Here is a 16,002-nt window from a genome sequence, read left to right on the forward strand (position 1 = left end):
AACAGCTTGTGTTGGTTCAGATAACATCTGAATTTGAACATCAAATGAATGAAATTCCAGTTTTGATGGAAAACAGTCAGTTTACAATGTCAGCAATGAGTTACGCTAAAAATCCTGACAGGCCCCCACAACTCAGTGATAAAGGGCAATGTTCATAGGCAGCTGCAGAAGCTGCCAGGAAGGTCATGGCAGGTGCCGACCTGCCCTGTCCATCTGCAGCAAGGGCTCAGATAAACTCATGCACACCATGCACCCTCCTCAAGTCTGAGAATGACAGCAAGCTGAGTGCTGCAGGTGAGTCACTGGAGGGAAGGGATGTTGTCCAGAGGGAGCTGGACAGGCTGGAGGCCCACATGAACCCCATGGAGTTCAACAAGGCCAAGTGCAAGGTCCCGCACCTGGACTGGGGCAGTCCACAGTACTTGTGCAGAGTAGGGGGTGAATGGATTGAGAGCAGCGCGGAGGAGAATCTGGGATTACTGGAGGGTTTATTGGGCATGAGCTGTCACTGCACACACAGCCCAGGCAGCCAAACGTGCCCTGGGCAGCATCCAAAGCCCCATGGGCAGCAGGGCCAGGGAGGGGATTCTGCCTCTCTGCTTTGGTCACTCTCCGTAGTGACTCAGGATCTCATCTGGGCTTTGCTGAGGCCCGTTGGATTCCCCTGCTGCCCTCCTATTTTGTAATGTTTTGAAGGAAGATGATCTAGGTAGGGCTTAAAAGATTAAATAAATGTAGCTTATACCAACCTCCAGATGATCTACAGAAGTGAGTTTCTAATTAAAACAGATTTTTTGGGGATGTTTAGAGCTTTTTAGAGTGGGAGGACCTGTGGAGTGCAGCAGGGGCCTCCAATGGGTCCCAGCAAAGCCCAGGTGAGGCCTCAGAGCACTCTAGAGGTCAATTATGTCCCCATGTGGGCCCCTGCAGAGCCTAAGAAAAGCCCCAGGGCTTTCTGGAGGGCAACTCTGCCATGTCAGAGCACCACGGGTGGTGACTGCAATTACATTCCTGTCAGGGCTGGTTCTGTGCATGTCCTCACCACGGGGAGCAGAGAGCAGGCAAGTACCACTGCCCAAGGGACTGTTGTGCACCAGAAAAGGTTTTGCAGGGCACCAGGAACTCACAGCTGCCCCAGCATTCACACCCTGGAACTAAGCTGCATGAATAGGCTGGGCTTGGCCAGGGTTTTCCAAAGTGTCCCCGTGTCCCTTCCCCAGCCAGAACTAGCCCTGCAGGTCTTTCAGCTGATGTCCTGTGAGCAAGTGCTGCCCATTAAGGTGGAATGTTCATCCTGGTGCCCGGACATACAACTCCCACCAGATCCCACCGGCAACTGCTGCTCACACTGGAGGCACCCAGAGGAGCCTGTGCTCGAGGACATTGCCTGTGCTTCCTGCCTGTGAACCTGGGAGCATTTCACTGATTGTTTCTTCCACAGGCTGCTTCCAGTCACTTGAGACTTCACCTGACTTCCATGACTTCAAGTATCATGGAGAGTGGCTTGGCAGCTACACCAGCCAATTCCCTCAGGACTCTAGGACACATCTCGCCAGGTCCCACAGAGGACCAGTGTTCATGTTCCTCAGGTGCTCTCAGCCCTGATCTTCTCTCACAGTAGGAGGGACTTTGTTTCCCAGTCCCTGCCTTGAGAGCCATCGACTCAAGAGACATAAGAGGAGAAGTTGCCAGTGAAAACTGAGGCAGAATATTCATTGAATACCTCAGCCTTCTCCATGTCCATTGTTACCAGTTTGCCAGTTTTTCCACAGGCTGCTTTTTTTTTTTTTTTTTTTCCTTTGTGACACAGTCAGTTCCCTGGTTATTCTGCCTAGAAAACAAAGAGTAACATCCAGGTGGTTACTCCTCCCTCAACCACTGCTCACCATACTCCTTCTCCTTTTCCAGAACCCTCATTAGGGCTGCCAACTGCTCTTCCATTTCTGGGGAGGTGATAGAGCAACAGATCTTGGAAATTACTTCCAGTTTGTCCCGTGATGGACAAGAAGGTGATGGGGAATAGTGAGCAGGTTGCTGTATGCTGTATCACGTAGGAGGCAGGAAGGTCAACTGACTCATATCAGAAGAACCTCCCCAGGGCCAGTGCTCAGAGGGTCTGCCCTCCACCATTCCAGCTACTCATCCTGACACAGAATTACATCCAGCTTGATGGGAGTCCTGAAGTACTGTCAATTTTCTTCTAGTTTTCCAGAATTTCTGTCACCAGTGAACTCCATTTCACTTTACCTACTGAACCCCCGATGACTGATGCTGCTCCCAGTTTTAGTACCTTCCCAGGGAGTGTGGATCCTGCAAGGACAATTGGGGGAACTCACCCAGTACTGGCTGGGTCATATGCCATCACTATGCTCACCAGGTGGGGAGCCCACAGGGTCCCACCTGGGTTCCCAGATTACTATCAAAATGGGTTTGCTTGCATCTAGCTTATGTATGTGTACCAGAAAGAAGGCAGGAGAAGTTGGCACTACCTAAAACCCCTCTGCTACTGCCAGCAATAAAGGTGTCTCTAAGCTGGGAGCACAAGCAGGAGTCCATGTTACAACCCTTGATTCCTCATTTTTACAATGACTGCCTGCTGATGAAAAGAGAGAATAAATAATTTTTTTGTTTTCCTTTGTTTCCTTGTGCAGCCTTTGCTTTTTCTCTATTAAACTGCCTTTATTGTGAAGCACAGGTCCTTTTTATATCCATCTTATTTTCTCCTTCCCTGTAGTGCTGGGGGGGGAAGGGGGTGATAGAGCATTGGGGTGGGCACCTGGCTGCAGGCCAGGGTTAACCCAGTGACAGGATGATGGGTTTTAATTTGAAAGAGGATACAAGGAAGAATTTTTTTATGATTAGGGTGGTGAGGCACTGGAACAGGTTGCACAGAGAAGTTACAGATGCCCCATAACTGGCAGTGTTCAAGGTCAGGTTGGATGGGGCTTTGAGCAACCTGGTCAAATGGAAAGTTTCCTGCCAAACCCCCAGGCAGGAAGGCTGGAACTGGATGACCTTTGAAGTTCCCTTCCAACCCAAATAATTTGATGATTCTGTGATGAAAACTGTGTTAACGTTACTAATTACAGCACTAACGCAGTCCCTCACCTCAAAGCCAGCAGCACTCAAACACTCAGCAGCAGGACACATAATGGTGTTTGCAGGCAGCAATCATTTCAGGAGCATAAGAACCAGCAGCAGAGGGTCCTTCCCAAAGCACCTGTACCACAAGCAAGTGTTAAAATAACAAAATCAAACCTCAGTAACTGTTAGTGGATTCTCCCTTGCAATTTGCAATAGTAAAATTTGCTGTTTAACTCAGAATGGAGTAGTGATGCATGTACTAATAGCAACAATAATATAAAAGCCAAATAATGAAGAAATCTATTACAGGCAGATGTAAAATTATGCAGAAGGTAGAGGCAACAATGAAGCATTCAATGCAAAATGGAAATACAAAGCCCCTCTAGAGACACAATCAGAAACAGAAAACTGGAGTTAGAAGAGGCACAAAAAAGGGAGAGGCAGGCCAAAAAAGGAAGAACTGAAGTAGCTGAGATGAGAGATAGCCAGGCAAAAATGGGACAAAGGAACATTTTATAGCCCCAGTGCAATAAACACTGGTTATTTGGAACAGTAACTATGTGACACATTCAGAACAGCATTAATCTTCTTTTCTTTGCAGTAGTTAAAATCAACATTTTTGCTTTATTATTGTTTTAGAAAATACTGCCTGCTCTTAACAGCTAACACTTGTCTTTAACTCCTGGAACCAGTGGGGAGTTAACCTTTATGTTCCCAGCTTAAGAGACAATGTCAAATCAAACAATCTGGACAGGCAACAAAAAGTTTCCAAATCACCTTGGCTAGCTGCTGTGTGTTTCGGATATCTCAGTCATGAAATGACAATGTTTGGCAAGTATTTAATTTGCTGCTAAAACAGTTCCAATGCTATTTGTGAAGCCAAATAATTTGGTGAGTTTCCATTAAGTGTCTATAAGACCTGGTCCCATAGAAGTTGTGTTCTGATGTCCTAACAGCTGAGACAAAACAAATTACAGCCTTTTTATGTGGCTACTCATGACCTTCAGTTTAAGAAGAAAGTGGGAGATGTCCATGTTTCATTTTTTTCCTGACATATTTAGCATTAAGCTTTCCACGTTTGCTGTCTTTGGTGTAAGATTCTCCTGTTGATGCCAGCATTGTAATTAATTTACAACACATTGTGGACAGTCTCTTCTGAAGAATTACGACACCTCTTCATCTTAAAAGCATCCCCAGCCCCTCAAGCGGGCTTCATAGCCACCTGACTACAGCGCTGCACAAACGCACACAAAAGTTTCCGCCCAGCAAAGCACACGCATGACTAAACCAAATCTCCTGTGGCACATGATGAGTGCACCAGTGCTCACCCAAGGATACCTGCCAAGTCATCGCCCTTCGTAACCAGCTGCCCAGGATGTGGTTCAATCGCACTAACTCACCAAACTATCAAAAGTAATTTGACACGGCTGAAGGCAATATTCCATTTTTCTGGAGAAGTTTCAGTCAACTTAGCAGAGGGCTAAACCACACCAAGGGTTCAATCTCTTCCATCAGTCACGCAGATGAAGGGATTGAGTGCACCCTCAGCAAGTTTGCAGATGACACCAAGTTGAGTGGTGCAGTTGACAGACCTGAAGGATGGGATGCCATCCAGAGGGCCCTGGACAAACTCAAGAATCTCATGAGGTTTAACAAGACCAAGTGCAAGATGCTGCACCTGGGTCGGGACAACCCCCGCACCCATCCAGGCTGGGGGAGGAACAGACTGAGAGCGGCTGTGCTGAGACCTGGGGGTGCTGCTGGATGAGAGGCTGGGCATGACCCAGCCATGGGCACCTGGAGTGCAGAAAGCCAAACCTGTCCTGGGCTGCATCTAAAGCCCCATGGGCAGCCGGGTGAGGGAGGGGATTCTGCCTCTCTGCTCTGCTCTGGTGAGATCCCACCTGCAGCACTGCAACCAGCTCTGGGGTCCCCAGCACAGGAAGGACATGGCCCTGCTGAAGTGAATCCAGAGGAGGCCACAAAGATATTCAGAGGGATGGAGCACCTCTCCTATGAGGAAAGGCAGAGACAAGTAGTGCTCTGCAGCCTGGAGAAGGCTCTGGGGAGATCTCATTGGGGCTTTCCAGTACATAAAGGAGGATACAAGAGAGCTGGAGAGGGACTTTTCACAAGGGCCGGTAGTCAAAGGGCAAGGGGGAATGGATTCAAACTGAGAGAGCAGATTTAGTTTAGATATTAGAAAGAAATTCTTTGCTGTGAGAATGGTGAGACACCAGAACAGGACGACCAGAGAGGTCTAGTGGAAGGTGTTCCTGCCTGTGGCAGTGGGGTTGGAACTAGGTGATCTTTAATGTCCCTTTGCCCTCTTGTAGATGCCCAAACCACACAGCACCAGTGCTTGAGAAAGCAAAGCAAAGTGTTGTCACTGACAACTGAAAGCACAACAGACGGAGCTGGATGAGGCAGAAACAACACTGCCAGTTTTCACAGGAAAGATCTTCCTTGCAGGCTTTTACAAAGGATATGATCTGATGAAACACTCTTCAGTACATATAAACAACCTTGTCAGTTTTTCTCCTTCTCGTTCTAAGCACACTGAACACAAGACTACATGCCTGCAACAAACACTCGGCTTCCAAAAGAGAAAACCTCCTAGTTTTAAGTTGAATATTTATTACTTAGATTTCCTTCCTAAAAGATATGGAATTATTGTTATTGACAATTTCTCAGCATAAATATATTTGAGATTTCTAGCTATCCGTCTCTGAACAGGAAATCACTATAATGTTAATCAAAAATATTAAAATAATTACTTAAGAAAATGGCTAATTTCATGGCTCTAAATGCAACAACATCAAATTTGATACCAAGAAATTTCCAAATTGGACATCAGAAAGGAAGCTTCCATCCCACCAGCATTGCATGCCTCAAAAAAAATCACACACACTTCAAGCACAAATTGGTGAGGATTATGATGGAAAGCTACCTCTGAAAACTGAAAGCTTGATTTTACACTGTGTTCCTTATAATTTTAAATACAAACAAATCAGTAAACAAAGAAAAGGATGCAAGATTAAGAGTTTAAATATGGAGATTTATATCTACTCTTAAAAGAAATACAAATAAGAATTCTTAAAAAATGTAATATGAACTTTATTGCATGTATCATGCCATAATCATTTGGAGATACAAGAATAAATACAACAAAATGTCTATGTTACTGAAGGTGGGTGATAAATGTCTGAATAAAATTGTCCATCAAAGTGACATAAATCATCTTGGAGATTACCAAACCATTTGATTTCAAATTCCATGACTGAAGCAGTTATCAGTGATGACAGTGCTGAAGGGCCTATGCTTTTTACCTCACTCTGAAATTCCTCTTTTAGTTTTTCTGGTATAAGATCCTGCCCCATAGCCTGCAAAAAAGAGTAAGAAAGAAGGGAATCAAGAAAATAACTTGCAGGAAAAAAAAAATCAAACATGGCAGTAATAACAAATCTTTACAGGCAAAGCCCTTGTCACATGAACCACACACCATCCTGGAGAAGTTTCCAAGGCATGATGAAGTTGCCTGCCTTGGCATTCTGCGTTCAGGGAGAGCTGAGACCAAAGCTCAGCGCTGCACAACCCCTCCAGCTTCAGGCTGCACTTGCACAGGGAGGTTTCACTCTGAATAGCAGCAGAAATCTCAACTCCAGCTCTGCATTCAGTGCTCACCTTGCATCATCAATCAACACTGAACTGCTCCTGGGGCATGTCAGAGCAAGGGAAGCAAGGACAGAAGATTCTTTTTCCAGCCTTTCCCAACCCTGAGGTAGCCTGTGTGCTACTGCCCTCTCATGGATGCCATCCCTCTGACTGCCTGCAGCCCGGCAGTGGCTTGGCTGTCACTAACTTAAAGCTGAAATGCTGACAGCAAAGTTAGAATCTAGCTGGCTTTATTTTGATCCTTACGACAGATAAAAGTCAGAAGCTCTTTAAATAGCACTAAAAATATTAAATCTCTGTGAAGAGATTAAATGCAATATTGCTCTCCTCTGTTATTTTTTTAAAAACTAGTACATTAAACAAAACAAAGAAATGCAAAAGAAAGTCTCTGGCTTTTTCTGGAAATACTTTGTATTTTTTATGCAAGTGTTTAATACTGCTGTGGCCATCAAAGTAATCTGCACTTCCATTTCAAACTAGTGATTCACTTTGGGGCATCTAAAACTCCTGAGATAAAATGTAAATCCCAGGAAATGCATAGTGCTGATGCATCTGCAAATACAAGTCCAGTGAGAAACTTAACAACACTGCACATTCCTGAAAGGAGAATCTCAGCAGGTCAGAGATCCACCTGTGTGACGCAGGCCAGGGCTGGCCAGGCACCTCTGTCAGTTCCAGATAACACCCTGCCAGCTGCCTGGCCCAGCTAATTCCCTGTGCTTCCTGGCACACTTAATGAGCTCAGGGGAGTGTCATGCTTTGAGCACAACCAGTCCACACAAAGAACTGAGACCCTGCACACAATGAAACATCCTCTTACTTTGGTCATCAACAGCAAGGAGTTTTCATCGAAACCAAGCAGAGCCACTTTGTCATTGATTTCTTTTTGGCATTTTCTGTTATGTTCTAGCACAAAGGACAACTGTTGTGACTGGGTAAGCTGAAGTAAAAGCCTGGAATGAGAAAGACAGTTAAAAATTGACACAGCTAGAAAAAGAGCAAGTCAGCAAACCTAAAAACAACCATAATGGTTAATACTTTAATTAACACTTTAAAACAGTTCTTCTTCCTGACTTGCCTACTGCAAAAAAGTCAATACACGTGCATCAATCTACCATGGATATTGTATATTTGTGCTATAGAACTACTGAGAAGTATTTTTGGAAAACAATATGACAATAGCTCTGGTTGCTCTATGCAAACATTTCTGTCCCCATATATTCATCACACCATTCAAAAGTGAGGCTGGGACCTGTGAGTTATCGTGTCCTTACTATGGACACAAGATAGCAGCACATTTTTACCTATGGAACCTGGAAAGCTACAAATTTGGGGATTTGGACAAATATCAAACATCCTCCCCACCCAGGCAAATCCTGGATTATTTTCTAAAAGCATTCACCAGTTTTATGTACCAGGCAGTGCCCCAGGAGTTCATGCCCACCATGAACTGCTGAAGGTTACACACTCTGCCCACAACAGGGGTTTATGTCACGCAGGGCCCTGTCACCAACCGCTCGACCAGCAAGAACAGTGGCAGTTCCAGAGTCCTCTTCATACAAGGACTGCAAAACAGGTCAGCAGAAGAAATATCCAGGTGTCTATGCATTTGTCTCAAATCCACTGTCAGATTGACAGTATTGTGCTTATTTTACACTTCTAGGAACTTAGAGACATATTGGACTATCTCACTGAAATTCACAATGGGCATTATTGCAGAGATAAATATCAGTTTTAGAGAATTTATTAGGGTCTAGAGAAGGGTCACAAAGGTGATCAAAGGCCTGGGAAGCCTGCCATTTGGGAACAGGCTGAGAGAACTGGGTTTGTCCAGACTTGAGGAAAGAAGGTTTAGGGAAGACCTCCTCACCATGTTTCTGTATTTAAAGGGCAGCTACAAAGAAGACGGGGACTCTCTTTACACAGGGAACCACATGGAAAAGATGAAGGACAATAAGTAAAATGTTAATTCTGGGGAGATTCCAACTGGACACAAGAGAAAGTATTTTACAACGAGATCAGTCATTGGAATAATCTCCTCAAGAAAGTTGTGGATTTCCCAGGGTTGGACATTTTTAAGACTCAGCTAGACTGGCTGCTGGGCCATCTTGCCTAGATCATGATTTTGCCAAGAAAGGATGACCCTTGAGGTCCCTTCCAACCTGGAATTCTATCATTCTATAATATTTAACCAAGGGACCATTAGAACTTAGCAGTGTTGTTGCTGAAAATGTGTTTAATTCATGCTTAATGCAAAAAAGAAAAACAACAAACTTTTTTATCCCATTTACTGAAGTTAAGTGAAGCTGGTGTTAAAATAATGGTGTGTGTTTTTAAGGAAAAGATTCAAGATCTGAGATGAAAACTTTCATTTGAATACTATAAACATCAAAATTTACAAATATGAATTTCTCAGTTAAAATTTCACTGAAATTACAGATGGTTTGTTGGTTCCTAGCAAAAATGGAAAGTATTTTTAATTTATAGAATATTTTTGTTTCAAAATTTGCATCAATGTAGTATAAAAATAATGAAGTTCCAATGAAAATTAACAACAACAACAAAAAAAAACCTCCAATTTTTTTTTCAAAACTATGAAAGTCAATTATTCATGATGTATCAACAAAGAACCTTATTTCCTACAAAAAGCAGTGCTAACATCCCTTTTCCAGGTGCAATTTATCCTGCACATACATTTATACAACATCTAGATCCCACTTAAAATCCAACAGACCTGAAAATATTAGATAACCTGCATAAACCTTGGGCAGGGGAGAAGCTTATCCTGAACAAGTATATCTGCAAATATAAACCACTGTGCAGCCAAGCAAGGAAATGCCACCATTTATAACTGTCTCAGCTCTGAACCATACACGCTGAAACAAGCAACACAAATTATTAATATAAATGTACCTTCAGTATTCAATATCAGTACTAAATCAATTAACTTCTTCCGAGTAGCAATTAAAGTCTTCATCTCTTAGTCTGGAGTACAGTTAAAAGCTACTGTTTGGGCTTTTTTTATTTCTTAAATCTTGCCCCAGCAGGCAGTTATAAACTGTTCTCTGTAAACATTTCTAGATGCCTTTAAAAACATGCAATGACTGATACATTACTGAGAGGCAAGAGGGGGAAAAAACATCCAAGATTATTTTAACAAAACCAGTTCCTAATTATCTCTTTGAAAGATTATGTTTTGGGGATTTTTGCTGTATGCAAGAGTTTTAGGAAAAGGGAAAAGAAAAGGAAAGAACATTTTAATGCAGCCCTGTCAATCAGTTGTCACGGAGTTCATTTTCCAGCCTCATCCATTATGCAGATTGGGATATCATTATAAAATACATTTTCACTCAAGCATGAGGCTTTAAGCAAATAAGACAGGTGGCACTCGCAGAAGGAAGACTGGCTATGCCTTCCCTTTGGGCACTTCTGCTACTGCATCTTTAATACCAGACCAGGGAACAGCAATGGTCTAGCAGGAGCATTTGTTGAAAAACAGACCCTTTTGTATATAATTACTTGAAAAGATTTATAAGCTCATTAAAAAACTCTTTACTTCTCAGCTGTGTGTGACACTGGTTTACTCTTTCCACTCAGACTCTTCACAACTACCACACTAAGTAGATTTTGCTTTTTAGATCTGAAGCAACAGTAGGGTGCTTCTAAGTTAGTGTTGCCACCTCTGAAACAAACACTTAAATTGAAAGTGCAAACTGAAAACAAAAACTGGGAAAAATATGCACTTGACTGAGAGAACGTAACATTATTCTAAGAATACATCGAGTTACCTTGCTCTAATAAATGAGGCACATGCTTTTATCCCAACTTTCTTTAACGTGCTCTGCTTCCAGGCCTTGGAGTCTGCACATTTTTCTTTGTCCGTCTGTTCCAGTTCTCCTGAAGTGCAGAGGAATTCTTTCACTACTTGGCTGCTGGGACAAGTCACTGCATTCTCCCCCTTTGTTTCTGCAGCAAGGTTGAACCAAGGGCCTTCCTTCTGGCCCTCTGATCTGTGAGGCTGCAAATTCATCTCTCTGCCAGTTGATGTTTTGAAACTATTACTTACACAAACCTCTTCAGACTGATTTAGATTTGCTTCTGGAATGACCAATGGAGACAAATTCTGTAGAAGGCTCATATAAGCTTCAGCAAGTAACTTCCAGAACCAGGGATTGAAAGGATGTAAGCAGATCAGTTGCTGCAGACACATCATCTTTTTTTCTACATTTTCCAGACCCTGGTAAATGGAAAACTGCAGGTTGAGAACCGTCGTTAAGTGATCTGTGTTAGTAGCGCTGTTTCTCTAGAAACAAAAGATAATAGATTAAAACCGGGAGTAGAACAGAATTATCCTTCAGAGCCTAAGAAAATGTCTCCCTAAATAATGACATACAAATGCCAAAAGGTAATTTTTAAACTGTACAAAATGGTGCTTTTAATTTAAAATGATACAATGGGATACAGATCTTGCACAATCAAGCTGACAGCATTCCCTCTAGATGCCTTGTCCCAGTCTGAGGCAAGAAGGTCCTAAACGCTGTCATTTGTTTATGTGCCTTCAGAGTGTTCTACAGCTGCCTTTCTTTGCAGCATAAATACCTTTTATATAAAATAAAAATCATCAATAATATTCTAGCAGACTTCAGAGCCTCTGGACATTTTCCTTTATGGCAAAAACTCTATTTGTGGCTAGATACTCTTCTTGGTGGCAGTTTGGCAGCAAGTATATGGAAATAAAAGGGAGTTTTGAACTGTCACTTGTATAGTGGAAAGATTTAAGCACTTATTTATTCCCTTTCTTATAATTCCTATTACATTGCATTAATTCTGCCTGGCAGAGCATGATATTTAGTCCCTTCCAGGACTACCAGTTTCCCTGCACAGGGAGCTCATTGTGGTACAGGGTGTTCCAGTTTCTAAAGAGTGATTATATCTGCAGTGACAGTTACCCTCTGTTTACCAAATACTCTGAGCACTGAACATCCTGAAGGATTATACACATGAAAATTATTTTTCCAGAAAATGGTCCATATAGAAGAACTACTGGCAATGTTTTCATGTTCAAAGCCTAAAATAAAGACTGCACTATTTACCATTTTTTCTGCAATATCCAGAGCCTCCTTGTGCCTTCCCAGGCGAGATAAACACCGAGCCTGGCCCTCCTGGACATCACGCCTCATTGCAGTGTTGCTGGCAGGTAAGAGTAGCAGGCAGTCTGAGTATTCACACAGGGCTTTCTAGGAGTGTCACAGGGAGAAAAGCCAACAAAACAGAGAGAGATTTGCATGTTAAAGCAAGCCTGACAGCACATTTTCTTTATGACTACAGTCGCAAAGGGAATTCAGAACCTGAAGTCCACATTTGCATTTCTCCAGACTCAGCTACTACCTGTGTGAGCAAGAGACAAGGCCCCAGTACTGCACAGCCAAGCCTAGAGGGTGATGAGCAGCCTCAATTCTAACTCATGCTGAGGCCCAAGCAGGATTCACCACACATCTGTCCACCTCTCTCCCACCACGCTTGATCCAGAAGGGATCATTTACTGCCCTGGGTAATAAGTGACACAAGGCATCTTTTCCCCAGCTCAGTGATCCGAGTGCTCATCCTAAATCTGTGGGACCTTCTTTCAAAACCATGACATTCTCCATGGGAAGGTTTGAACCTGCAAGTACCTCACCTCAAATAATCAGTAAGTCAGAGAATACCACAAGGAAGGTGAATCTCCATTGTTGCTGTAGGCTGGTTTTAATGTACTTGAAATAAATATTAACTGGGCTATGGAAAAAGGCAAGAATGAGCAATACTTCTGCAGCTTAATGCTCAGGGCACTCACCAGGACTCCAATTAACATTTAAATACATTAAATTAAGTATTCAGTGAAGCTAAGTCTGGAATCTTGATTTCTCTCCCTTTGTGTAAGTGCTTAGAGAAAAGACTAAAGAGCAGCGCTCATTCTCCCATCTCTCAAAATGAGTATTTAATTATTCCTTGCAAACTTTAATGGTTCTAACAGAAAGAGCTTCTAAATACTTCCTAGCAAAATGGCTGAAATATTTTTCTTTCTTGATGCTGAGCTCACATTCATTCTTAATCAAAAGAGGGAGCTCCCCTCTGCCCAGTGCATGCAGCAGCCACTGGTGGAAATGGATCACAGGGTTGAGGACAACTCTGTTTGCCTTGTTATGTGACAAAGGGATATAATCTGGTAAGGTTCAGGCATTATGAATCCCAAGCAGATTCTACAGCCATCTATATCCTAAAAATGGGCACAGCTTAGATCACTGCTGTCCTTGACACTTCCTATCAAGTGGCCTATCCTGAAGTAAAAAAATGATGATGAGAGAAGAGATTACTACCCCTATTTACACATTTCCAGCCCCCTTTCTAAGATCAATGCTTCCAAATCAATAATTTTATGTGCAATCAAGCTCTGGTTCTTGTTCCACCAATGATCTAGGTTAGCAATAAAACTGAAAACATTTCTAACATGAATCACTGCAACAGAGAAGAGTTAGGAAAAAATGGTCTGTTCTATTTAGCAGCTACATCTGACCAGAGCCTGAGGCAGTTCTGCTATCAGCACCCTTTTATGAATGCCTTCAGGGCATCTCAGCTGAGACTAGAAAATATCTGTCAGGTATACACAGGGCTGCAGTAGTGCTGAAATAACATTAGGATCAGTGCCAACTGAGATACAAAAAGATCTACAAATCCAATGGGCAAGGCAAAAGGAGTAGAGTCAGAAGTCAGCTGGAGGGCTTTGAAATCAGGGAGCCTGTAATGCAAACCATAGGCTGGAAGGAGAAACTACGCGTGAAACAAGGCCTGGGGATGCTGATTTCAACAAGGAAACAAGGTAACGAAAAACTAGATCCTGCTACTAGGACGGCAGAAGGCGGGAGAGCATCGCAGATGAGGAATGCGGCTCAGGACGTACACAGAAAGGAGAGGCCTGGGACCACTGCGGGCAAAGGTGCAGCCGGCCCTCCGGAGCGAGCGGAGGCGGCAGGGACCTGGCACAAGTCATGCAGAGGCAGCTCCGCGGCCGGCAGGAGCCTGACGGCCACTGAAGCTTTCCTCTGACAGCGGGGGGAGCTCTGAGAAAGGTGAGCCGCGGCCACGCGGTGCCAGCGATCTGACAGCCTTCGTGGGACACGGCATTATCGCCGGGCGCTGAGACACCCACATGCCTGACTCCCACCGCGGCTTCCCCGGCCACAGACACCCGCTCTGCTCGCGGCGGAGCTGCTGCGACGCGCCCGCCTGCCTGGGATCAGTTCCGGGGCAGCGCCGCGTTCCTGCCCAGTTTGCTGCAGGCTGACTCCCGGATGGATCGTGGCAGAACGCAGATCTGCTCCGCGGCCCGGCCCTGCCCCTTCAGCACGAACCAGGAGCGGGATTAACCGCGGCACGGCCGCCAGACCCGCAGGCCGCGGCACATAATGTACGTTCACCCTGGCGCAGCACGTCGGGGACTGCAGGACTGCCCCACTCTGTGTCCCCACAGCTTCCCCGGCCCCTGCGAGCGCCCTGGAAATACCTCGAAGTGCCGCTGCCGGAACGCCCAGTCCGCCCGGAACTTGCTGCTCGTGATCCCGTCGGCGCCTTCCCCGGCGTCAGCCGCGCTGTGGAACCACTGCGGGCACACGGAGGGCACACAGAGCCGTCAGGGGCCGCGCTGTGGAACCACAGCGGGCACACAGAGCACACACAGACCCATCACGGGCACGGAACCACTGCGGGCACACAGAGCACACACAGAGCACATACAGACCCATCACGGGCACGGAACCACAGTGGGCACACAGAGCACACACAGAGCACACACAGAGCACATACAGACCCATCATGGGCACGGAACCACAGTGGGCACACAGAGCACACACAGAGCACACGCAGAGCACACACACAGCCATCCCGGCCCGCCCTCCCGCCGCCCCGAGTCCTCACGCGTGGCTCGCAGTGCCTGGCGCCGCACGGAGCCCCGTCCCCGCCGCCCTCCCGCCGCTCCCGGCTCGGCGCGAACAGCGAATCCTCGAACTCCGGGCCCAGCGCCGGCTCCATCGCCGCCGCTGCTCCCGCCGGCCCCGCTCCGCGCAGGGGGAGGAGCTCGGTTACCACTCACCGAAAGGGAAGTGCCGCCAGAAACGAGCTGAACTACAGTCCTGCGCCTCGATAAATTTACTGCGTAATTGTGGAGGTGCTGTGTTAGCATCTCGTCCTAGTGACTGTGCATAGGGTGAGTGGGAATGTGTTTTGGTAACTTTTTAATTTGGTTTCACTTCTGTCTCAAAGCAGAAGATGTGAACCTGCACTAGGTGACCCTGCCTTGTCAGGGGGTTCGACTAGATGATCTCCAGAGGTCCCTTCCAAATTTCAGACTTTCCACCACAGGCTTTCCCAGAAGACCCTACACTGTGCTATGGAAAACGCGGACACAGCAAAGCGAACGCTGATCCCAGACCTCCCTCGGGTTGTCAAGACTCAGGCACCGGCTGCTCATTGAGAGCTCTACGTGCCCCGGCTGCCTGCCCTTCCTCATGGCACTACTGTGCACAGTGTGCTGTGTTTTAAGGGTACAGCTGTGCTGTGCTGTTTCCTCTCTTCAGTCCGTCCATCCAGGAAGGTGCATTTTGTCCCATCTAATCACCACTTAAGTTTGGAGAAGGTGAGCTGAAAAGTACTTCCTTAGCCTGCAAAATGGACTAATGAATTTCTCGATACCGAAACACCTTTTGAGGCCAAAGTAGTGCTTGTATAGATGATTTTAAAAGTTTTCTTCTAGAAGACATGTAAAATATGTGGTTTGCTTTTGTTAGGTTTTTTTTGTTTTGCTTTGTTTTGTTTTGTTTTAATGTGCTTAAAATATTCTTTCATACCAGCAGAGCTGTGACTGGATGTAGCATGACCTGGCATAAATGCCAGGGTAGAAACTCAACTTTGGTAGTTGGATTTGATCAGAAGAATAAAAGCAGATTGTTGTTTCTTTTGCTTGTAAACTTGTTGTTTGACAAACAAGCCCTCCAGCACAAAGGAAACTGTTCAGCAATTAAGTCTTGAGGGAATCAGAAGTTTACCTGACATGCTTCAGTCTTTCTGTTAAAAGTATCAAGTAGGTGATGACAGTCACTTGTATATGCACATCAAAACCATCTGGCTTCCTCCTGCCTGCAGCGAGGCAGGCAAAGCACATGGGGGTCAGACTGTGGAGGCTGGCACAAGTGTCTGAACAGTTTCAGCACC

The 16,002-nt window shown here is 45.1% G+C and overlaps 1 protein-coding gene and 1 long non-coding RNA gene across 4 annotated transcripts; one reads left to right on the plus strand and one right to left on the minus strand.

Moving 5' to 3' along the window:
* Window positions 1–6,177: 6,177 nt before the first annotated feature.
* On the minus strand, window positions 6,178–15,068 carry C1H8orf76 (chromosome 1 C8orf76 homolog). Of its 3 annotated transcripts, none has more exons than XM_053996044.1 (6): window positions 14,710–15,068; window positions 14,300–14,395; window positions 11,853–11,996; window positions 10,548–10,996; window positions 7,580–7,712; window positions 6,178–6,467 (listed from the first exon to the last, which is right to left on the minus strand). In XM_053996044.1, the coding sequence occupies exons 1-6, from the start codon at window positions 14,821–14,823 to the stop codon at window positions 6,261–6,263; spliced, it is 1,143 nt and encodes a 380-aa protein (XP_053852019.1). In that variant the 5' UTR covers window positions 14,824–15,068; the 3' UTR covers window positions 6,178–6,260. The 3 variants fall into 3 exon arrangements, with proteins under 3 accessions (XP_053852019.1, XP_053852011.1, XP_053852029.1); XM_053996036.1 differs by having other exon boundaries at window positions 10,548–11,062; XM_053996054.1 differs by lacking the exons at window positions 14,300–14,395; window positions 14,710–15,068 and adding an exon at window positions 13,697–13,919 and having other exon boundaries at window positions 10,548–11,062.
* LOC128817531 (uncharacterized) lies at window positions 14,919–15,745 on the plus strand. The gene is made up of 2 exons (XR_008440225.1): window positions 14,919–14,998; window positions 15,140–15,745. It is a non-coding gene; the product is annotated as an uncharacterized LOC128817531 (long non-coding RNA).
* Window positions 15,746–16,002: the final 257 nt, after the last annotated feature.

The sequence above is a fragment of the Vidua macroura genome, chromosome 1 (genome assembly GCF_024509145.1).
Source record: "Vidua macroura isolate BioBank_ID:100142 chromosome 1, ASM2450914v1, whole genome shotgun sequence".
Taxonomy (NCBI): domain Eukaryota; kingdom Metazoa; phylum Chordata; class Aves; order Passeriformes; family Viduidae; genus Vidua; species Vidua macroura.